This window comes from Pimephales promelas, chromosome 7 (genome assembly GCF_988280905.1).
Source record: "Pimephales promelas chromosome 7, fPimPro1.hap1.1, whole genome shotgun sequence".
Taxonomy (NCBI): domain Eukaryota; kingdom Metazoa; phylum Chordata; class Actinopteri; order Cypriniformes; family Leuciscidae; genus Pimephales; species Pimephales promelas.
In genome coordinates, this window is record NC_142775.1 from 13663047 (window position 1) to 13688988 (window position 25942).

General features: G+C 37.3%; 1 protein-coding gene across 2 annotated transcripts in view; it reads left to right on the forward strand.

Annotated features, from left to right (window-relative positions):
• The window catches only part of erbb4b (erb-b2 receptor tyrosine kinase 4b), a 470418-nt gene that overhangs the window by 208391 nt on the left and 236085 nt on the right, over window positions 1-25942 (forward strand). For both annotated transcript variants that reach the window (XM_089133085.1, XM_089133086.1), the window contains exon 2: window positions 20440-20591. In XM_089133085.1, the coding sequence (XP_088989211.1) occupies window positions 20440-20591 (152 nt within the window). The remainder of the gene's footprint in view (window positions 1-20439; window positions 20592-25942) is intronic.

Consider the following 25942-nt stretch of genomic DNA (forward strand, 5'->3'; position numbering starts at 1 on the left):
CTTGCAGAGATACCGGCTCTGACAACAATCTGAATCAGTTGTAAATATTCACTAAAATGTGATTTTTTTTTTATTTTGTCAACATTTTTAAAGATTCCTAATTTAAAGGGTAACTTAACCCCTGGTCAGAGCCTGACTCCACCCACTGGCAATATTTGAGAAATGCTGAAAAAGTGGGCTGACCCCAGTGGAGATAGAAGAGACGAAATAGATATTAAAACACTCTATCCTGATGGTTTTCAATACTCGCAATTCCAACTCCTGATTTGCTACAGTGGTTTTGGCAAAATAAGCTGGTTTTTATACTGCCAAAGGACGTAGCGCGTACCGAGAGCGCGGTGAGCTGAAACCTGCGTTGCGTACGTCACGAAGAACCTCCAACATCCAATAGGAAAATTCCACCGTTCAACCTGAAGAGGGCAGCACTAAGACGTTTTTACACCATATATTATAGAAATAATCAACGCATTCTCACCCCAAGGCGTCACCTTTGACCATGCTTCAATATTTGACGTTTTAGGCGCCCTTTAGCGTCACTTACATGACGCGATCCTACGGCGTCATCTAACTGACGCTAAAGGAATGCGTCTGTTAGAGGACGCGGTTAGGTTTAGGTGTGGGGTGGGGGTAGGGTACACGCGATCCTAGGGCGTCATCTAACTGACGCTAAAGGGCGCCTAAAGCGTCAGATATTGAAGCATGTCCAAATGCTTCCCAAGGCGTCAGTTAGGTGACGCCTTGGGAGTGAGAATGGGCTGTGAAATAATACACTTTATACACAAATGTCAAAAAAGTTACTCAAATCAATGACTGGTATTAATAAAGATCCATTCTTACAGATCATTAACTAAAAAAAAGTTGGTTTAGGGTTTAGTTACTCTTTAATAATTATTTTATACCTCAATTCATTTTATTTTTGACAAGAAGTCAATCAGCTCAATCAATGGACTAACTGGCCAATTTTAGTCTGAAAAGTTAGTTACTTGGTTATGCGATTTTATAAATATTTTTTTGTAAAACAACATTGCTTATTTGTTGTAGACTTAATTAAAATCAGATTTTTTAATTATATAATAAAAGTCAGATTAGTCTTGATTCAGATCTGTTGTAAAGAATTGTTAAATTAGTTAATTTCATAAAACAATTCTACAAAAAAACGATGTCATCGTCCTGCTCAGTTCAGTTTTCATTCAACAGCATCAGTACAGTCAGATCAATAACATTGTTGATTTTTTTTAAATAGTACTTTTGATAATAATTCCATGATCTGTTTATTTTTGACAGTAATTCTATCAATTCAATCAATATATGGACTAACTGGCCAGATTTAGCCTAAACAAGTAAGTAATCATAATTTTTTAAATATGTAACCAATGCATTGAATTTTCTGATTGCAGCATTATCATCTGAACACCTCTATTTAAATTAGTTCTTGTTTTTTTAAGGAAATTTTTTGCCTGTTGGAGGAATTAAGTGCTTGTAATTGCTTAGCTACAGAACTCCGCGTCCTGGATAACATGGGCCCTGGATTAAACGTTGCGACTGAAGCATGAGACTACAGTAGAATGAAACCTTTCTCATCAAGCATTATGAGTTAGTCAGCACTAATTCTGTTGTTGCAGTTGCGGCCGCCCTGTGTGGGTCCCTGCCCGTCGTAGCGCCACTGCATTCAGGATCAGGTACACCTCCGCTGAGGCATGGGCACAGACGTGCTCTCTCTGTAATGACAGTGATAAAAGGTCAGAGCACATGTCAACCCACTTTAAAGAAATTGAGTTGTAAAGATTGGCCAGTTGAAGCTCGTATTCCTTCATTTTGCGTCATCGTCTGGCAGCCGTGTGAGCTTTAGATGCGAAGTGTCTGGGCTGGTATAATGAGAAACAGTGAGAGAGGGAGCGGACGGCCCCCCTCTACGGATACCTTCATCCCTGCTTCACTCCGTCGCTCCGTCTCAAAGCTTGTTTCCAAAGTCATCCTGCAGTTCTCTCAGAGTCTCTTCATTATGGTGGGTGGCAGATGGAATTCTGGTGAGCTTGAGCTTTATTCATTGTGACTTGTTTTTCATTAGTCCCTAATTTGACGTCAGGAAGCATAACTGCCCGGAGCCAAGGGGTATATAACAATTAAGGCACACGCAGGTTAGACCCTCACTTGCCACCTTCAGGTACACATGTGTGGGTTTGGTTTTAGTTAGTTGGGGGATTCATTAATGTTGGTGTGTTCAGCAAGTGATCGTAAATGAGTATAATTTATTACAGATGCTACAGGTGTTAAGCTCCTCATAATTTGTTCATCATAAATCAGTAGTTTAAAAGAGTGGAATCTGGAAAGAGTCATGGCCCAGTGGTTAGTGATGTAACTCATTGAGCCATGGTACTGTTTTTTAATTACAAAAATACTGATTAAATTTTTTGTCATTTATTCACTTTATTTTTATCCCATCACCTTATACTTGTAGGTTAAAATAGGATGTAATCTTCAAGTGTTACAGATCCTTATTCCTGTGTATTTTCTGCTGTAGAGTACAGCTATTCCAGTTTTGTTTTGCAGCGAGGAGGTTTTCTACACTTCTGTCTCAGTTGATTGGGCCCAAAGTGCACTGGCTTTCCTGTAGTGTTGCTCTGGAAGGGAAGTCTGCTCGTCAAAAGAACTCCACTTAAAGCTTTTTTTTTTTTATTATTATTTCTTTTTTTACTGCAAGTCTTCATGTTTTCTCTTTACCTGAACCCAAGAGCTAGCCCTTCAGCTCTTAAGTTTCAGGTAAGAGGAAACATGACGACAGGCAGGGGTCTGGCAGATGAGCAGCTCTGACAGAGGTTATGATACGAGAGAATGTTATGTATCTTTTGTAAAGGTGAGAAGGCGAGCAGTTAACAATATATATATATATATATATATATATATATATAAAACAGGTTTATTATTGTGTTGAATTTAGTTTAATTTCTATTTTGGTTTCAGTTAATCCTTTTAATTTAATGAAGTGTTCCATAAAATTAACTACATGACTGTTAATTTTAGTTATACAATATGTTTATAATTGTGTATATATATATATATATATATATATATATATATATTATAATTTTAGTTATTATAGTTTATTATTTTATTATAGTTGCATTATTATTTTATTATTCAATTTTTAGTTTATTTTTGTTGTAGTTTCAGTATTTTTTGTGCAGCTACAGTAAATAGTTGTTAGATGATACATTGTGCATATTAAACTATTGAATAATAAAGATGAAAGCAATATGTGCTCATTTTTATTTGATTTTAGCTCATTTTAGAGTTATTGAAATGTATTTTTATTAAGTTTCTTTTTTCCCAAATGTTTTATTGTTATTTTACTTCAGTATATATATATATATATATATATATATGAAGAGTTCAGATGCAAAAGCCTCTAAATGCCATTTGAAATTTTCTTCTTTAATGATGATTTTTTATCAAACTTGTACATTTAAGTTCAGTAATTTCACTTAAATAACAATTAATAGGGAATTATCATTGCCATTTAAGTGAAATCACTGAACTTAAATATACAAGCTTGATAAAAATGATCATTCTAGAAGAAAATTTCAAATGACACTTAGAGGCTTTTGCATGTATATATTTGCATGTATATATGTATAAAATATATATATATATATATATATATATATATATATATATATATATATATATATGAAGAGTTCAGATGCAAAAGCCTCTAAGTGCCATTTGAAATTTTCTTCTAAAACGATCATTTTTATCAAGCTTGTATATTTAAGTTCAGTAATTTCACTTAAATGACAATGAAGATTACCTATTAATTGTCATTTAAGTGAAATTACTGAACTTAAATATACAAGCTTGATAAAAATGGTCATTTTAGAAGAAAATTTCAAATGGCATTTAGAGGCTTTTGCATCTGAACTCTTCATATATATATATATATATATATATATATATATGGAGATTCTATTATATATATAGAATCAAATAGAATCTCCACAGGTAGAGATCTCAGGATCTCAGTTGTTTCTCTTGCAGCGAGACTGAATTATGATCAGTTGCTTTTTGGATTTTTCTCCTGAGAATTAAAAGCCCTGTAAATTAAGTGTTTCAGAAGGAACAGTGCCTCGAATTGTGCTCAAATTTGGCAAGGTACCAACCTCTGTAAAATGAACATAATGAACACACATTCTTCCATGACCAAATTATCTAAATTATGCAATTCACATTTGCTCTACTGTATATTTGCACTCAAAAATTGTTTCACATGTGTCTTTATTTTTAATCTATCTTAAGGCATTTTAGGAGAAATGTCTGAGATCTCCAAAAGTATTAAGTGTTATGCACAGCTCACTTTTATCGATCGAGGCAAGACAGTCACAGCAAAATGCCTTGTACATCCATGTCCTAAAAGCAAAGCTCTTTGAAGGGCCTTGTTGTTGCGTGATCATTGGCGCTGTACGAACTGAACTGCTCTGTTCAGCTGTTAGAGCTGTGATCTGTAAGTTTATTCAATTACCTCAAACACCTCCAAGATCAATGGCAGTATTTTTTCCTCGTGGTGAGTTAAACAGTTCATCTTGCATTAGTAGTGACACGGTCTGCCAAGAAATCAACTCTGCTTTCATCTTCATTCTCATGTCCCAGGCGATATATTGATTCCTGATAAGAAAACAGTGAGAGGGGAAAAGAGCAAGATTGAGTGTCAAAGAGATGGGAAGCAGAAAATGTGAAAAGATAGAGAAAAACGACAGTTCTTGCTGCGAAAGTGGCTTCTGTGCCAGAAAAGAAGCCAGAGGCCTAATTTCCCATGGCTCCAGACTCAGGGCTAATTTGTGTAAGTGAGGAGACTGACCTCCTTGAAGATTAAACAATTAGCAGGTCCTGAGCTCTCGATGAACACAACCAGTGAGCCCCAAGAGAAAGACGACAATTTAGAGCTGGCCTGAAAGAACTTCTGGGATGTGTGCTACGCTCCTCCTGTCTGTCCTGTGCTGAAATTACACTTGAGACCACCGGAATACCACAGGACCTTCTTGACTGACTTGCATGGATGTCTGAATTAGATTTTTTTTTTTTTGTATTATTATTATATTATTTTTTTTTTTATTTAGAACATTTAAACCTGTAGCTTTATTATTCTAAACACATTATAAATGTTAGAAATGTATTTCTAAAACACATTACAAAGACTGTGAACTGCAGTTTTTCACCGTTGCTGTGTTCATGATTTTTTTTGGGGCGGAGCTAAAACGGTGTCTACTGTCGATGATGCACTGGAGCCACTGAGCTCCTGGCCCCGCCCCTACTGTCGATGACGCACTGGAGCCACTGAGCTCCTGGCCCCGCCCCTACTGTTGATGATGCACTGCAGCCACTGAGCTCCTGGCCCCGCCCCTACTGGCGATGAGGCACTGGAGCCACTGAGCTCCTGGCCCCGCCCCTACTGTCAATGATGCACTGGAGCCACTGAGCTCCTGGCTCCGCCCCTACTGTTGATGATGCACTGGAGCCACTGAGCTCCTGGCCCCGCCCCTACTGGCCATGAGGCACTGGAGCCACTGAGCTCCTGGCCCTACCCCTACTGTCGATGACTCACTGGAGCCACTGAGCTCCTGGCTCCGCCCCTACTGTTGATGATGCACTGGAGCCACTGAGCTCCTGGCCCCGCCCCTACTGGCGATGAGGCACTGGAGCCACTGAGGCTGGCCCCGCCCCTACTGTCGATGAGGCACTGGAGCCACTGAGCTCCTGGCCCTACCCCTACTGTCGATGACTCACTGGAGCCACTGAGCTCCTGGCCCCGCCCCTACTGTTGATGATACTGGAGTCACTGAGCTCCTGGCCCCGCCCCTACTGGCGATGAGGCACTGGAGCCACTGAGCTGCTGGCCCCGCCCCTACTGTCGATGACTCACTGGAGCCACTGAGCTCCTGGCCCCGCCCCTACTGTCGATGACGCACTGGAGCCACTGAGCTCCTGGCCCCGCCCCTACTGTCGATGATACTGGAGTCGCTGAGCTCCTGGCCCCGCCCCTACTGTCGATGACGCACAGTTTGCTAGTAGCTAGTTATGCCTTCATAGCGGAAATGCGCATCAACTGGATGCAATCACTTACACAACAGATCCGTGTCCTTATTTAAATTTCCGAAAAACGACCATATTAAGAAGAGCTGGATTAATGTTTTGAAGAGCCACCTTGATGGAGAGTTGAGGATCACCGCCAACACCGCCTCTGTAGTGATCACTTTACACAGGATAGTTTTATAAACTTTCGTCGGAGACTATGGGATTCACTGATAATCCGCTGTTACTGGTGAACGGTGCCGAACCGACTATCTCCCATCCCGAAAGCAGTATCACCTAATATCACCGTCAGCTGCTTTCCCGCAAGTGGCATTCCCGCAGCTGCTTTCCCGCAAGACTTTAAATTGAAGACACTAAACCCATTTCCCTTTGTCTGTATTGTGTCTCGCAATGCATTACTGTCTTGCCCCTTCAATCCGTTGTATTCAATAGCATCCTCTTTTTGCACCATGAAGCCTATTTGTTCCATTCCTCCCAAAACTAGAACAGACACAAGACATTAATAATTGCCCCGGCATAGCTTTTACCTATGTAACGGTGATGTAGTGGGTCTGTTCATCCTGCATTACCATCACCTACACAACCCTGCTGTAATATAACACCAAGGCTGAGTGTGAAGGAGAAGGAAATTGCCCGGGTGTGTTTGGCGGGGATGTTTTGGCTTGGCTGTAACAACATGTCAAATTAGCATTTCTTCAATTCAGCACGTACAAAGGCCAGGCTATAATTGCTTTAACCTGCAGCATCTTTGTGGTGATGTGGTAATGAACACTTTCAAACAATAATAACACATCCATATTGCCTCAGCGATTCGGTTCTTGTTTAAAGCGTGAAGCTAATTTATAGAGCTCATGTTTGGCTCTTTCTGCTGGAGATACTGTCCAATTTCCATTTTTAGGATTGGAAACTGATTTGCTTATTTGCTTGTTCAATGAAGGTACGTTTGAGTTATTAAAGGTGAAGTTTGTAATGTATCTGTCCCTGGTGGTAACAGGTGGGATTGCATTAAACTGTGAGTGTGTGTGTGACCCGTGATTTTATTTTATTTTATTTTTTTTCAAAATCTGTTGCCGAAACATGCCCAATTCACAAACAAAAGGATTCGATAACACTTTATATAACTGCACGCTATTAATCATTAGTTAAGCATGAGTAAACAGTTAATTAATCATTTATAAAGCATTAATAGATATTAACAAGCAGTTTATAAATAATATAAATGCTTTTTTTCTTGATTTATAAGCATATCTATAATGCATTTAATAATTGTATTTTCATACTTTGTTAATGATCAATTAATAATTTACAAATAAAGTATAGCTTTGTTTACAAACCAGTTATTAAAGAGTTGTCAATCATTCATAAGATCACTTAGAAAGTGTAAGTAAATGTAGTAAATACAGGTAAAGCATTTAGTAGTGGTCAGTTAACTATTTTGTGAGCTAATCTAAAGTGAGGACTATTCATGCTTTGTAAAGCATTTATAAAGGAGATTTAAAGGCTCTTCAATCTTCTAAACAGTAAAATGTAACAAAAATTATATATTAAATATTTAACAGCCTTTAAATTTCCTTTATAAATGCTTTAAGGCATGAATAGTCCTCACTTTAGATGAGCTCACTAACATAGTTAACTGACCACTACTAAATGCTTTATAACTACCCAAATTAACCCTGAATTACAGCATAAATACATGTTAATAAAGCATTTATCAAGACACTAAGTAACTATTGGTGCGTTCTATTATACCCAACGAACCGACTCGGACCTCGGATTTGACGTCACGTCCACGTTTCAAGCGTTCTATTATGTTTTGCTTGTCCGAGTTGGAGAAAGCTGTTGTAATGGTAGCACTGGCCGAGTACCAGGCACTTACATTAAAATAAACATATTATGACTACACCTCACCAAAACGCAGCAATTGGAACTTGAAAATGTTCACTTTATTTAAAGTTTTCCATGTTAATATTCTGTTAGCAACGCTAGCAACGTTAGTAATTGCACTCACAACAACCGATTCCCATACCTACAGGGGACGCAGTAATACGAGTGATTATAATCGTCATTTAAAATACCAAAGCGGTTCAAAAACAATGAATACAATTCATTCTTACAAGTCACAGGGCGCAGCCATTTTGAATTCCGAAACGGAATTCTTGCTCGGTGTCCTCATGGTTGTCCGACGTCCGAGAGGAGAAATCCGAGGAAAGGGGGCGTGTTGCTAGGCAACGTCTGTCGTCTGTTTCGGATGAATAATAGAACGCACCATATCACTATACTTCTGAATAATAAGATGTATAAATGTACATTTAAGTAGTTTATTAATTGTTTACTTACACGTTCTAAGTAATCTTACGCAATTCTTAATTTAGAAATGATAAATTGATGAAAATACAATTATTAAACAAATTATATATATGCTTTCAAATCAAGGAGAACACATTTATAGCTATATTTATTAACTGCTTAGTAGTGTCTATTAATGCTTTATGTATTATGAATTAACTGTTTACTCATTCTTAACCAATGAATATTAGCTTGTTATTATAAATTGTTAATTCTAAGCCAATTCTTTGAAGCTTCTCTTCTGGAGCATTTGGATTCAAAAACAGAAGACTCAACACTATGATCCAGTTCTTTTCGTTAATAATTCAATAAGTGTCACCGGTTTGAATCAGTTTGAAACACTAATTTGCAGCAGTAGAAGAGTGATATTTATAAATATACAGTACAATGGAACTGAATTGGATCAATAAATCTCATCTGAAACCCAGCCCTACAATGCTGTGAGTTTTGGGTTGTCTTTTTAAAATTGTTTGGAAAATTGGAGAATTACTATCAACACCTGAAAGTAGATCAAACCAACCAAATTGGCATCCCTTAGAAGCAGAAAACATAATCTGGAATGAAAGTCACAAGTGGTATGGTTCACTCACATATGTGAAACAAGGCAGAGCATAAAGCAAGGATCGCTGTTTTCAGGGCCAAAGTGTTGAGCTGATCTCTGGGAGCTAATGTGAGTGCATTGCCAAGCAATATAAGAGAGCGATATTTCCCCTTGATAGCTCTGATAGCTCATACTGTTTGCCGAGCTCTTCATCACACAGCCAGACCTTTCACCCACATTATATATTATACCACTGGTTGAATTTGTGCCCGGTGTAGATTGCATCGTCAGTTAAATCCTATCGTTGTTTCTGCTATGACTATATTGGCTGAGTGTTTGAATATCTTTTTAAATGCCAACCACTTGCAGTTTACATTCCTCTGCTCAGCATTCAAACAAATTATAATCGATTCAAGATATCATAAATTAAACGGAAACAGACAAGAGCTCAGGCATGTAAAGTCTCAGAGATGGAGTAATATTCGCTACTTACAGGCACTGTACAAGCTCATGTTCATGATGGAAGAGGTCAGGGATACCAATGCAATCCTGCACTCATTAAAGCATTTGCGTAACACCTCAACCCATCTGTTATGATGTCTCTTACACGTAACCCTCGCGGCTATTATAACGACACGAGCCCTCAGGCAGCATGTGATGTATGCTAGAACTGTTCATCCATTTTCTGTCTTCCATTAGAAAGCACCGTGAGGGTAAATGAGAGTTTGCTGATTCCGGAAAATTGAAGAACATTATTCCAGAAAGGTTGGGAATCGGATCTCCTTTTTTTCATGAGTTGTTTTTTGAATTGATTGCACTTCACTCCTCTCTTTAAATGTGCCCGTGACCGCTTTACTAGATACAGATGGTTTCTTGCAGGAACTTCAATATAATAGAGATACGGACAGAGGGAAAGCAGACGAAATTAGCGTAATGGTCCAGGGAGGAAGAGAAGTGTGATGTGGTCAGACCCCTGTTTTGCAAGCGGTAAGACAGATGAAGAGAGAAATGAGGAGAACAGCCTACCCTGTCATGAGTGGTTTACAGTGATGGATCGCAGAGATTAGTGTTACCTCTAACAGCTCGCCCATTGCTGTGGTAGCACAAGGATTTGTGCATGGCGTGACGATCTGAGACATTCCGCGTAACAAGCTAATTTAGAAGGCCTCGTCTCTAGTAATCGTGAGTGAGATCATTGACATTAGGAGTGAGCTTTAATACTTGTGTCTGTAAGCAACCAGCAACCAATGAAACTGTGGCAGCAAGGTCATGTGCCGTTTACGTTCTCTAATGTATAATTCTAGTTATCGATGAGGCATTGTCATGTAAAATAATGATTTTGTGTTTTGTACATGAAATCCATTTCAGAATCATCCTGCTTCCCTTCTTTTAAGCCTAGAAGTTGGTCTGGAAACTCCAAAATAGGCGTTGAGGGGCTATTTATTAATTTACTGTCTGCTACTTCTCCTGCACTCTCAGAAAAAAAGGTACAAAAGCTGTCACTGGGGCTGTACCTTTTTGAAAAGCTAAACTTTTGTCCATTTTAGGTGCTAATATGTACATTTTAAGTGTTAATAAGTACATTTAGGTGCTAATATGTACATTTTAGGCGCTAATATGTCCATTTCATGAGCTAATATGTCCATTTTAGGTGTTAATATGTACATTTTAGGTAGTAATATGTCAATTTTAGGTGGCAATATGTACATTTTAGGTGATAATATGTACATTTTAGGTGTTAATATGTCTATTTCATGAGCTAACATGTCCATTTTAGGTGGTAATATGTACATTTTAGGTAGTAATATGTCAATTTTAGGTGTTAATATGTACATTTTAGGTGATAATGTACATTTTAGGTGCTAATATGTCCATTTTATGAGCTAATATGTACATTTCAGGTGCTAACATGTACATTTTAGGTGCTAATATGTACCACTAAAGTACCAATATGTAGCCTTTGGATACAAAAGTGCCAGTGACAGCTTTTGTACCTTTTTTTCTGAGAGTGTAATCAGTCCACGTTATACCTACATTACACACAACTCAACACAACAACAAAACACAAACATATGTACACACATCAAATTGCTTTTCCCTTGTGGAGAAAGAAATGTCCCTTGCCCTCCCAGCTTCCGTGTAAATTCTTGTCGAGAGAAAAAATCCACAAAGAAATGCCTCCCCCTTTTTAATGACCGAAACAGAAGATGGGGCGGAGCGGAGGCTCAAGCCGCTGTAATTAATGAGGACTGCTCGCTTACGAGATGAAGATTCATTTCATGGGCCCCGTGAAGGGATGAGACGATCTCCCGCATGAAGGATACACCGCAGAGCAGGCAGGGGGGTAATTGATGACGGGGACGCCTCTGCTGTAAATGTGCTGTAAAAGCCATTAGGAAGGTTTTCAGTCTCACCCGTCTGATGCCTGCACAGATAGACCAGCATGAGAGAATGCTGAAAACAGAACAGAAGTGCTCCTCAGACACAAAGACTGCTTTTTGAGACTGAGTTCCCACCAGCTGTCAGCACATTTCTTGCACTCTCTAATTGCCAATGACCTAGTGCTCTGAAACTGTGAGAGTTGCCATACAGCAGCAAATTAAATGCCTTTGGTTGTGGCCTCTGTGTGATGGGCCTGTGATAATAAATATTCCTGCTATTAGCGGATGACATGGATTTATGACTCGATCAACATCACCAAAAATAGGATTTGGGCCTCCGTGAGATGGGAGGATGGGAATACGTGCCTGTCCTTGGTTTAAGCGGTCGCTGTACATCAGGGTTTGTGGCTTTCCTCTAAGTCATCCATGCAGAGTCTCCTGAAAGGAAACTGCCCGTCATAGACATCCCGCTGATGGGGTTAAAACAAGAGTGTGCCATCTTCCTGATGAGATGAGATGAAGTATCATATTTTTACACTTTTTTTGTCTTTTGAATATGTGAGTCGGAATGTAATTGATAATATATTTTTTTATTATGGATAATAAAAATGTTATTTTTAAGGGATAATGTCCTTTAAATTTCAGTATCAAAGAAACTCTAAAGAAAATCATGACGTTAAAGGGGTGATGAACTGAGAAATCAAATTTTCCTTGAGCTTTTGACATCTAAGAGGTCATCATATTATAAGAATATCCTGTAAGTTTCAGAACTGAAAACGACCTTGTTAGTCCAATAAAAGCTTTTATTGACACCAGGCTCAGCAAACGACTCGTTTTTAGAAGTGGGGAACTATGACGTCAAAGAGGTTAAAACACCACCCCTGCAGAAGATCAAGTCCTACTTCAAGGCCCTGCCCACTGATTAGATGAACATAGATGCCTACCTTGTGATGATAAACCGGATCGAGCTACCGAGCAATACAGAATATTGTGCAGCGCCTGGTTGTGGAAGAAGACAGTCGCTGCATAAGCTTCCTCTCGATTCCAATAGGACTCCATGGATAAACTTTATCTTTTATGACGTTCCAGCTGATGAGGTAAAACATTGTCCGTCTGTTCTCTTCATTTCACTGAGGATTATTTTATAAACAAGACTGGATTTGCAGACCGATTAAGAGTAAAGAACGGTGCTGTGCCGTATTGGATCCGACAGGAATTGTGCAACACACGGACTCATATATGGGCGAAACACTCCGGTTGCCATTTTACAACATAGGACGTTTTCAAAACAGTTTCCCCCAAGTGCATTGACGGGTGAGTTGAAACTCATTATAATACGCAAAACTGTTCTCCACTCACAGCAGTGGGCGTTTAATTCCAAGTCTTCAGTGCGAGACGCCCATAAAAACCGAGCGTTTTTCAGCTAGGCTCAAAACTAGGGTAGAAAATAGCCTATTACTTATTCATTTTGATGTTTTTGAATGTAAAAACCAAGCGAACGTCATACGTTGACCTCAGACAACAATATAATAAAATTTAATAAGCCAGTTCATGACCCCTTTAATGTTTATAATACCTATAATATAATATCCTTATGCCTAATGGCTTATCCATTAAGCAGATTAGAGCTGATATTTGGCATCAATACAAGCAGCATACAAATAAGTATGGCTTATATATCCATCTTTATATAAAGAACTGGGCCATGATATAGTTACATTTGGTGAAATAAAAAAGTTCAGGCAGTGTAGATTTGCTATATATAGCGCTTTATGTGAATATACTGGTATGCTAAACTTGTTGAATCATTCATATATTATCATATATACTGTACACCCATTTTAATTGGGAGCTAAATTAAACATTTTAAATTGATTTTATTATTGTAATGATACATATTTTTGACTGATCCGTTTTATCAATGATGCCATTGTTGTCAGTAATTTAGTTTACCAGATTAACGTACACATCGTTAAAATAAATGATTAAAGTTTGTCTGTTAAATCAGATGGCCGAAACAAAAACCTGTACTCGCAAAATGAAAACAGGAAATTACTAAATCCATTTGATTCTAATGTATAATTATAAATGGAAATCTGTTTCACCCGTGTATGATATAATTCAGTATTCAGCATGTGAAATAAAATCCTTAAAAACAATACGATTTGGTTCGACGAAATTGTTCAGCTCTCACTGCAAATCCGCCACAGCTCAGTAGAGATAAACCAAAGCTTATTCTCTTCGAATTCCTGTCAGGATAAGCTTAGCGGAGGTCTTTAAGAGTGGAAGTTTCCATCCTGATACATTCTTCTCTCCCAGAGGTATGTCTTTTTCTCTGCCTAGTGTGAATGAGACGGCCTATGGGATTATAGGTAATAAGGCGTGGACCTTGGTCAGCACAGCCCATTCGACTGAGAACACTCTGAACTCCAGTATTTAGTCTTCACATTTATAGGCCTAGAAAAGACAGAGAAAACAACAAAAAAGGAGCCCTTTAGCTTTTGGACTGTGCTGTCCTCTTCCAAGACACACAGGAGGGCAGTTCAAATTGGACTGACAGCTAAATGGCATCCAGTTTAAAACGTTTAACTCTATTTTAGTCTGATCCCTCTAGTAAATCTGATACTATTTTCATGATCATTTCACGAGACATTTACTTGATAAATCGTCTCTTCGGGTGATTCGGAGAGCAATAAACCCTATTATTTATAGGTGCACAAGCCTTCGGACAATTGTTAATGTCACCGTGTCCTGACCTCACGGGTGAGTTCAAAGCTCCAGTGCTCCGTCAGCCGAGTCGGACCGCTAAAGTGTTTATGATACTAATATCAGCCGGTCCCATTTGGAGAGGGCAAACCCATAGACTAGTGACTGGGAGGACTGTAGAGGACATGGTTACCGGACCGTAGCACCGTCACGCAGAGATGCAATCATGACTGTCATTATTACCATTTAGTCCTTCACCAGATGCCCTCTCAACAGCCGACCAAACCTAACTGCAATACGCTTGCGTGGATCACACCATCACTACAACCCTCTGGCGATCAGCTCCGATCTTCCAATCCGCTCACGTCCTTTAAACCAATGCATTGACGATGTTTACTTCAGGAAGTGACATTTGCAACTTTATTTAGCTCAATGAGTTGCCGGCTATTGGCATGACCTTTTCTGCCATTGCTGTGGGTCCAGTAAGCCTTGGAGACTCCGACTTCTTTCCTCGCTTATATTGATGTTCAATAAACCCCCGTTCTTCATTGATGAAGTCATTTTGTGCAATGCTTATGAAATGCATCGACTAATAGAGGCATGTTTAATTCCAATGGGAATATTTACATATACAAGAGTGGAATCGGAATTGATGAGATTGGAGGTCGTGTTTATGCCAAGTTGTTTATTAGCAGGTGTGATTTGAAATGCTATTTTGTTTTTGTGATAACAAATATGGTGGTCCCTCGACGAAACCAAATATCAGAAACAGTTTGTAGAATGGTTTACGGGTTTAATAGGGGTTAAGTCTCACACAGTTTTCTTTGAGAGTAAGTAATGACAGATTTTTTTTTTTTTTAATAATTCTCTATTAGTTTTCCCATGTCTACAGGAAACGGGTGCCGCGGTACTGTTTAGATTCCCATGGAGGCAGCACCTTTCAGACGCAGGTCTAAATGCATATTTCACTGTCCCAGCGATAAGGATGAGCTTTATGTATTCTGGTCATGTTGGATATACACACACCTTCCTGACAAATGCAAGGCCGGCAGGAGTTGGAGGGGGATGATAAACAGTTTTGTTTGTGTATCTGTGACTGAATAAGGGAAAGAGAGCATTTTATTTCTTTGATGAAACACATTAGACATGTGGTGGGATTGAATCAGGTGTATCTGCTATAGTAAGAAAATGAATATAGAAAGCAATAAATAAAAATGATTCAAAGCTACCCGGTTTCAGCGCATCTAACTGACACTTTTGACCATGCGTCTAAATCCGACGCACATGGCAACCTTTAGCGTCAGTTGGATGACGCGGGTAGGTTTAGGTCTGGGGTAGGGTTAGGGTTAGACCACTAGGAGGCGCGTCTCATATTGACGCTAAAGGGTGCCATGTGCGTCGGATGTTGACGCATGGTCAGAAGCGATTCCCAAACTGTGGTCCGTGAGGGTACTGCAGGTGGTCCGTGAAAAGGCGAAATAAAATATAAAATATTTTACCAATGAATTCCCATTAAAAAAGTGAAAAGAATATGTAGGTTGTGATGGCTAAGGCCACACTTGAATGAACATTTGCATTGGTTCTAGTTTTTTTTTTTTTTATTATTTTTTTTTTTATGTAAGAATGTATATTTTTGTTTGGTCTAATGAATTAATGTTCTCTATTTTGGTCTATTTATGAATTTCTTTGCAAGTAATTTGTTTGCTTGAATTTAATTTACCCATACCTTGGAACTGAAAAGTTACATTGTCTTTGCAGTGGTTTAAACATCAAGGAGTAACAAAATCTACTACCATTTATTTCTAGAGTGCACGCTAGAGTAAATGAAAGAACCACAACCAAAATATGGGTTTAAAGTTTTATTTAAGTTGGTTATATGTTTCTTACCCTTGGTTTCGCCGGGATCCATGACTGCAGCATGGAACGGTTTGGAATAAAAAGGGTGCGGCCTTTTCCTGGTGTCCTTTATATAGCTCATGGAGGATCATGGGAAATGTAGTTTTAGGACAATAGGGGTTGGGTTGTGTGTTAATCCACATGTGTTTAAAGGAGGTGTTTATGTATGAATGTGTAAGTGTATTTTCTTTATGGCTTTATGGTAAATGTTATTCTTATGTTCATTCAGGTCCGTGTATTGTTGTATATATTTTCCCCCTTTTTTATGTTTAATGTAATGGAATGAGAAGTCTTGTGATTTACCCCTGTAATTATCCAAATGGTTTGTTCTGGGCTGTTAAAAGTGCTTCCATGTCTGTGGCTGAGTTAGTTCTGGTGTGGGATCCCTCGTGAAACATCTGAGACCCAGAACTCAGTAATGTGCTGTGGTTGCCTCATTTATTAGTTTGTTTGTGTTATTTTGTTTTTTTTTTACCTTTGGTTTTTGCACAATGTCTGGTCAACCCTTAATTGTTACCGTCAAATAAATGACACTTTATTGACTTCACGAATGTCTCCTGAAAATTTAATGGAAAGAACCTGACATAGGTCTATATTTATATAAAATGTAAATTAAATTGTCAAGCTATTGTGTGATTACTAAAATAGGCTAGTGGCGCTCGGTCGTGACGTTCAAGCTCCGTGTCGTCAGAACCACAACACCGGATCGGTGGATAGCAACAGGTTAGGTGAGCATTTATTTAGTTGTTTGTTTTTAATATTGGTCTATATTAGACAGTCGATACAAAGAGGAAGGGAAAGATGTGGAGGGTGACAAAGGAGGATATTGCGTTCATATCGGGCTGGCAAATAGACTCCAATAGCTTTTCCTTTTGACAACTTTATTTTCAACCTGGAATAACGTTAGGCCTACTGTGTTTTCTTTTAAATGTGTAATATTATAGGGCAGAGGCAAATATGTTCTCAAGTCTACTTTTTGAGGACTTGTAGAACTCTTAAGATTACCATTAATAATCCCCTAAAATCGCTAAAGGTTTTGAAATGCTGACCTTATCCAAGTGTTCTTATTGCTGTATAGATTTCATACTCCATTGCTATGGAAATAAGCCTGTTGTTCAAACGAACCTGATTATAATATGTAATAAATAATATAATATGTAATATCGTAATATGTGTATTATGAGGTGGTCCGTGAAAAATCTTGATTACAAATAGTGGTCCACACACAAAAAAAGTTTGAAAACCCCTGAATTAGATGACGCCTTGGGATGAGAACTTGGGATAAAAAACTACCAAAGTTACAAAGCAGCGTTAACAGTGTCTTTTAAAACGATTTTTCTCAATGCTTTTTGAGTGTGTGTTTTGCTGAGGTCTTTAAATCATACATATGTCTGCAAAAATGAATGAAAAATATTCAAGGCTTAGTGCTTCAGAGCTGTTCATGTTCTATTCTCTTACTGTGGAGGTCCACTTTTACAAGTTTGTTCTTTGTGATAAATAATGTCATTATAAAAAGTGGTAGAAAACATTATTTGCTCATATGAACTCATTTTTTTGTTACTAAAAGCTCTGTTCCAAAATCTGGTGAGATTTAAAGGTATCTTCGATTTTTTTTGTTTAAAGCATAGACAATGCCATCATGTCTTCAAGTTCTTAGATCTCTTCTTTTGGCTAAATTAAAAGAAATGGTGGTGGCAGTCCCATAATGCACTGCAATGAGCTATGTGAAAAATTAAGATTGATTATAAATATTTGCCCTAATCCAATCCAATTAAAGATTCATGCTCCATCATTTATGAAAAAAAAAAAAAAAAAAAAAACTCAATCAAGCTGCAGTCAGAGGCATAAACTGGAAATAAAGACACCACTTTTTTGCGTGTTGTTTGCCTATGTGCATCAGTCAGGAGGTTTGCTGAAGGGCAAGCACGACTGTATTCTTCTTTATTGAAAAAGACAAACGTGGGGGTTTGTAAGCAAGACGTGCTTCATTTTAACATCTACTGTGGCCCATGGCAAAGAAGTGTACAATCTATAAGTCTCAAATATGTTGTGATGCTCACATAATGTTTACCCACAAAATGTGTGTGTAAAGTGCTCAGCAGGAACACACAGCACATCTTAGCTCCTAATGATCAGTGTGATTATACGTAGATCTTGCTCTGAAAAAAGGGAGGTAGTTTGCTGAAAATGATCACAAATAATAATAATAATAAAAAAAAAAACTCTAAGCTGGTTGGTGGTAAAAAGGTTGGTGGTTTGTTTGTTTGTTTTAAACTGTGCAGTATATTTTGTCTCCCTCATGAATTTGATGTTGGTGTTTTTTTTTTTTTTCTTTAACTGGGTTATCTTTGGGTATAGAAATATGGTATAGAAAGGAACATCCCCTCTAACAACATTATATCCCACAATTCACCTGTAATCTCGCGTCGGATCCCCTCGGGGTGCAATAAATGTTTATTACATCTAAGCTTCTTTCATAATACCTCCCTCGCTCTAATGCATGTTAAGGGTTATTGAAAAGACCCAAGTCTAACACCTGACCTCAACGTATTTCAATCTCTCTCCATTTTATATTCTTCTCAAAATCTGTATTTTTAGGGGAACTATTTTGAGGGAGAATATGGAGGGTTGTTATGTGCTTCTCTTGATTACTAATGAAGACTTTAGAGCTTTGAGGTCTTTAAAAAAAGACAACACAAAATCAGAATTAATCATACTTTCCTAAAGTGCATTCAGTAATTTGTTGATCATTAAAATGGTTAGACTAAGAAATAAATAGTACTTTTGAACAGTGTGATTGAAGTAAAAAATAATGAATATTCTGCCAACAGTTACCCTCAAATCTGATAACACTTTTTACCCATTAGGGTCAATTTGAGCCCAGTAATTTAAACCTCCACATTATGATTTTGTTTTTAACTACTTTTGTTGACTACTTAAGTAACCTTTTTAAGTTGACATCCACCCACCACCCCTTATCATCCATGATACTCATTGCACGGCTATGGACAAATTTACATATCAACATACAATCTTACTGATTGACCTAAAATTGGGAAGTACCAATATATCTGGTGTTTTATTTGTTTTATAATATTTCTAAGTAGCCTATAGATTTTTTGTAATCTATAACATTTGGAAAGAAAAACAATTTATTTTATCAAGGATATTAACATGAGTTATGTTTGGGATCAATCTCGCAAAAATGATGTTTTCCCCTCCCCCATGGCACAGGAAATAACTATTAGTTCTCTTGAGAATTATGTCACATGTCATGTGAACTACTAGTAGTTTTATGGATGTTAAACATTGAATGGGGTCAAATTGACTCCAAGGATAATAAGAGAGGATTAAACTCATGTTCTTGTAGTGGCTTTCATTCTTCCTTCATTTTCCAAAAAAAAAAAAAAAAAAAAGCTTTCAAGCTTCTAAAATGATGCAAAAGCAACATAAAACATAATAAAAGTCTGTGTTTCAAGACTTCTGAATCTATATAGTAGAACACATTGAAATTAAAGCTGTGATTCACTGAAATACCGGACGTCTGACATAGCTATATATTTAAGAGAGAAGTGAAGATGTTGTAAATGATGCTATTTTGAGTCAAATATGTCCAATGTCTCATTTGAGCAAGTTCACAAAACAGTTGTCAAAAGCATTGTGAGCTAAGCTGATAGTAGACAACATTGGTGCCAATGGTTCTACAATCTACTTAGGGTGACACTGATTGTAAGAAATGCAGTCTCAATGATTGAATCATGAATCATACTGAGTTGAAGTTCAGCTCAGTGGTCGAGTCACAGGGAAAGTAAATGATGAGTAAATGGCAAACGTTTGATTTGTGGGTCAAATATTCCTTTAAATTGAAGGCTTGCAGATGTGGCCTAGAAAAAAAAAAATATTTATTCGACATGAATCAACCACCCCCGCTTCATTTTGTGTGAGTTTGGTAATGAGCACTTGATGAATAAGGTCTCTGCTGTTGCATATACAGTAAGAAAGTAGCATAACATTATTCAAACATCTGTAGCTGTATTTCAAATATAATACAGTTTGTGTAGTTGCATTGTCAGTTAGTCTAATCACATGGTGTCATGAGCGGACTCCTCTTTCTCTCTCTGTCTTTCTGGTGGGCAGAGAGCCGGTGGCATGGGATAGGCGTGGATTTGCTCGTGGATGTTGTGACAGTGGTTCAGTGAGGCGTGAGAGGGAGGGCTACACTCTTGGCTCAAAGGCACTGCCAGCTGATGCAACAGATGGCAAATATCTTTGATTGGTGCAAGGAGTTTGATGAGCAGAAATGGCTCTGTTTAATTACTTGTCAAGTTGTCCGTCTGGGCCTTGAGCCTCCTTGTCTGTCTTCTTCAGGCATGATTGAATTGTATTGCTGGATGGACTGAAGCACCAACCAGTTCCTGCATCAACTAGTCCCAGCATTGTTTACATCAAAACGTAATTATTGTTTTTTTATTTTTATTTTTGCAGTGTGTACTGGTACAGAGAATAAACTGAGTACGCTGTCAGACCTGGACCAGCAGTATCGGACCCTTCGTAAATACTACGAGAACTGCGAGGTGGTGATGGGGAACCTCGAGATCACCAGCATCGATCGCAGTCGTGACCTGTCCTTTCTTAGGGTAAGTAGTATGTGTGAGTCATTACAGGCCATTCCCGACATGACATCTCAGATTTCATATTAATAGTTTGTGTTTTCCATAGTGTCCTAATACTCTGTGCCTTATCAAAGGTTCACGGTTTTAATTACCATACTTGATTTGCCTGGTTTGGCTTCAGAGTTCAGTTTGTAAGGTTATTGTAAAGAAACAGACTTTGTGCATATACAATTTCTACCAACGCTGCAACGGATGTTATGACATCACATTCTGCACCTTGCTTTTTTAAGCAAGACACTACAGTGTAAACATTTAGCCACTTAACTGTCACCGTCCCACAGGTGGGACGTTTGCCACTATATTTTTTAAACAATAATATCTTAGTAAATACCTTAAATAATATTGACAAACTATATATCATTTGAAAGCTTACAATCTCTAGTTTCCATATTTGGTGACTGATTTTCAAAATATATTACAGAGGAGCCATAATTTATCAATATGCAACAAGAATATTTTATACTCATAAGGCGTGTTCAGACCTTTATTTTAAAATAGCAGTAAACATGAAAAATCATGAAAAAATGGTAGATACCTCAGTTTGTTTTCATGCCAAAAGTTCAAAAGATAGAATCCATTCAATTATTTTGGAAAAAAAAGGTCTGAAAAGTTTGAAATATCAAGAAAAAAAATAATACATTCACCATTTGTGATGTGGCAGCCAGCTATGACTTACATGCGTGTTCTTTGTATGTGTTTCTTAGAGGTTCAATTCATTTCAAAATCTGCCAAACTTCCCATGCTACTTCTGAATAGGATCTCTACTTCAGAAATTGTATGAAAATTGTGAAAATAATGGTTCATATCACTCAAAACACGAATGGAAATGCAGGCGCCCTTATATGGGCAGTAATGGAGTCTGATTGTGCCCTAGTGAAAAAGTTTGGTACTGCGCTCAAACAAAATCTTACTGAAAGCTCATTTTTTGAGATATCAACCTAAAATTTGAAACACAACTTGTTCAGATTTTTGGCTTTGATCTTTCTGCCATTTTAGAGTAGCCCAGGTTTTGAAAATTTATATTTTATGTAAAATATGAATAATTAATATTTTTACATTGTACATTTCCATAAACTCAAACTTCTATAACTTTTTTTCTGTTTCACTTTCTTAATTTATTTCACTTCTACAAAAATCTGCCAAAGGTCTTCTTTAAAACAAGACCAATCATATGTCTATATTCCAAAGCATTCTTAAATTACAACCATTTAAGTTCGAAATGTGCATTTTCATGTCTATTCAAAAAAGGGGGGGTGACAGTTAACAGGTTAAACTAACACATTTACTGCAGTACTGCAGTAGTTTCAATTTTGATATGTTTAGGTCAAACCGTTCATGTCTGTCAGTCATATAATGGAGGTTTATGGTCACCACCTCAAAGAGCATGCACAGAGAAGTCCAAATTAAACATGATTTAATGACTCGAAAATGTATGTACACATTGATGGCCTAAGACACGAAATAAGTGGTAATCACAGTACATTATCGCAATTGTTTTGTATTACAGGTTTTCTGAAATGTTTCTAAATATGCAAATGCTATATCTAATTAAATACTTTCCCATTCGTTTGGAGATATTGGAGTTTTTACTGAGGGGATTTTTGATAACTATTTTTATCGATCCATAATCAGTAACCGCTTGAAAAAAACATTCCACCCATTAAAAGTAGTTTTCTGAACTCAAATGTGTGCCGCAAATCAAGCCTCAAGTTCAAATTCTTGTTCACAAAAGAGGTAGCTTCTTTGTTCATTTCGTTTGCAAATGACCTGTCCCAGTTCATTTAGTTCATTTTCCAGACAAGATGTCTCATTGACTCTACTTTAAGGCTGAAATTAGGAAAGCATATGGCAAAAATAATAAGAGTAACATGCTAGATTAGCATAGAGTGTATGACTCTGTCTCCTCCACGTAGTTCAGTAAAGGGCATTTTCGTTCAGTTGGTCAAACCAATTATAGGCTATGGCATGTCTATGCTATTTGTATAAATTCTTTGAAGTCAGGAAAAATTAACCAAATCACTTCTGTGACAGGAGAGATTTCTGAGTTGTAAGTGCATGGAATTGAATAAAAACGATTTGTTCACTTAAAAGATTAGACATTGCTTTGTTCATGACAACACTAGTGAAGAAAATAGAGCTAGATGGGAGTCAGACATCACTGCTCACCTCCCCCCATCTCAACAGCCCGTAACTTGAGGATAATGGGTATTCTGAGAAAGGTCAGGGATCTCTTCCTCAGGTAGAACACAGGTGTAAATATTGTGTGTATAATATGTGTTCATACGTGACCAGTAAGGCTTTCTAAACTTCCTAGTGAACACATTGCTGGCACTCCCATCAGTGGCGGTTCTACTTTGAATTACACCCAGGGCGAGACCCCCTTCGAGCGCCCCCCCCAACCCCCCCGCCCCAAAAAAAAAAAATAACCTTTGCATATTATAGGCTACTGTAAAAACTCATAATTAAAGTTGATTTTAGTTGATTATTTTGAAAAGTATTAGATAATATGGTGACCAAAAATCTTGTTCAAAAAGCCTAATACACAGTGATCAATTCACCAAGTTAATTACATTAAAGATTTCTTTTAAAGGAGTGTCTTTCATCTTACCTACTAAACTTAAAAAAAAGGTTAACACAAAAAAAGGTTTTATATAAAGATAAACCTCATATTTCAGCATTTAAATCATCTCTATAAAAAGAATGAGTCAATAAAGATACATTCCTGACATTTATAATGCACAGTAGCTTATCTTTTATTATTAATAGTAAAATTTCTACCGATTTTCCCATGGCTGTCGTTGCTAGAACCATGCACTCATTACACTGCGCTCTCCACAACGACAAAGGAGTTTTAGTAGCTAATGTATTTCCACCACAGAAAAAACGCTTGCTGTAGCTTTGCTAAAAGATTTATTTACGGAGAAGAGAAAAAAAACACCCAAGTGTTTGGGTGCACGTGCACTCCCATACTGAAAAGTTTATGAGCGCGCTTCCCGTGAGCGCATAATGAGCGCGCTTCCCGTGCGCCTATTTGAAACATAGAGGATTTGAAATAACGACCTCGAGCGCGCAAAAGACGCGATACGTGAACTAATCAGGAGATGCCCCATCGCTTCTGTGCACGGCACCTTCTCAGCAAGCAGGGTACCATTGCCAATAATTGAATCGAAATGATAAAAAATAGAAAAACTTCGCGGCACAGAGGATTTTTTTTAACTGCTCGTGCCGCCCCCCATGTGACATGAAGAAATGCCGCCCCGGGCGACTGCCCGGTTCGCCCGTGCCTAGAACCGCTACTGACTCCCATCACCCCTTGCCTAACTTTAAGACCAATTTCAATTGATTTCATTTGAAAAATTCTTCATTGGAAAAAAAAAAAATGAATATATATATATTCATATATATATATATATATATATATATAAATATATATATATTTATATATATATATTTATATATTATTATATATATATATATATATATATATTTATATATATATATATTTATATATTATTATATATATATATTTATTTGCTCATAATCGCCCGTGCCTAGAACCGCTACTGACTCCCATCACCCCTTGCCTAACTTTAAGACCAATTTCAATTGATTTCATTTGAAAAATTCTTCATTGGAAAAAAAAAAAAAATGAATATATATATATATATATATATATATATATATATATATATATATATATATTTATATATATATATTTATATATTATTATATATATATATATATATATATATATATATATATATATATATATATATATTTATATATATATATATTTATATATTATTATATATATATATTTATTTGCTCATAATCTGAACATTCTTTAAAAAAAAACACAGTATGAATGATTTGTTCACTGAAGTAGCAGTGTTCAATTCATGATTGAATTGTTCAATTGAGACAAATCTTTTCAGTTCAGTGTAAATGGTTCATTGAATGATTCGCAGACTCAATGACTAAGTCTTAAACTTCAGTCTGTTCCTTACACAAAGCTAATTTATGGCTTCAGTACTTTGAATGTAGCACACAATTGTATAACTTTTTATGCTTGAATTGAATAAATTTAAAATTTATGCAGTTTAAGATGTGGTCAATATGATCTTTATGTATAGACTGAAAAAAACAGGTTTGTAATGACATTAGGGTGAATCAGTAATGTCATCATTTTGATTTTGTGGAGATTTATTGTTTTGAAAACTCAAATATAGATAGATTAAGAGGACCTTTGTGGACTCCCCTCATCATAGGCCCTTGAACAGCACTCCCAGTTGTCGTGTCTGATGCCAGCCCTGTAGGTCCATCACATCTTTTTTTCCTCACAGTGGACAGAGATTTGCATTACTAATTGTTCTTCTTGCCACAACAACACACTGAGCAGGGCAACACTGGCCTCCCGCTGAGGTAATTGGCCAATGCAATTGCTAGTATCAAAGTAAAAGCGCTGATAAACAGAGTCATATTATTGCTCAGGCTAAATAGGATGATGGTTAGGGAGAAGAACATTCTGGTCTTAGACATCAATCTAAAAACAATTCCGGTCCATGTTTATTTCCCCGCACCATAGGAGATGATAGAGCACAGCGAAAATCACTTGTAGGAAAATGCTTTCACATTTAGACTGCCATCTTTGTAGGCCAATGAGGTCTTGGTGTATCTAGAGGCCTCAGTTGCACAGGTTAATTGAAGTTGCTAATTGAGAACAACAGCAGGGCCAAAGAGTGGAGTCACATGTGTATTTTTGGTAGGATTTTTTTATATTTTAAAGCATTAATATCACGCTTCCCCAGGGTCTTCACGTCAGTTGGGGAAACTTCACCTTGAAGAGACAAGGAGGAGAAGAGAAATCTTTTCAGCAGTTGACTAGCCGTCTCTTGGGTGATTGAAACTGATGCTTTCTTTTTTAAAGATAGCTGGAGATTGATGGCCACTTCCAAAACAGCCAGAATAGCTTTAGTGGTAAACAGAGTTCATCTTCTCGTGCCTTCAGGGCTGATGAATTAGACCCCATATGTGATGAATAACTGTAATTCTGCCCTCTTAAAAATTCCACATTTCTCTTTTAACGTCTAAGGTTACATCGCAATTTAGAGTTAGATGTTTTGCATGGACGTTCAGTCCAAGTGGACAGTTGCTGGTTTTCCAATCCATTTATGCACATTTTAAATTTGCGCTGAATTTAAACACTTGATATTCACATAAACATCAAAATATCCATTGGCTAAGCTGAGGTGGAGTTAAAGGTACTAGAAAAAAAAAATCTTTTTGCAAAGCAGATGCCGTATTTTCATTATTTG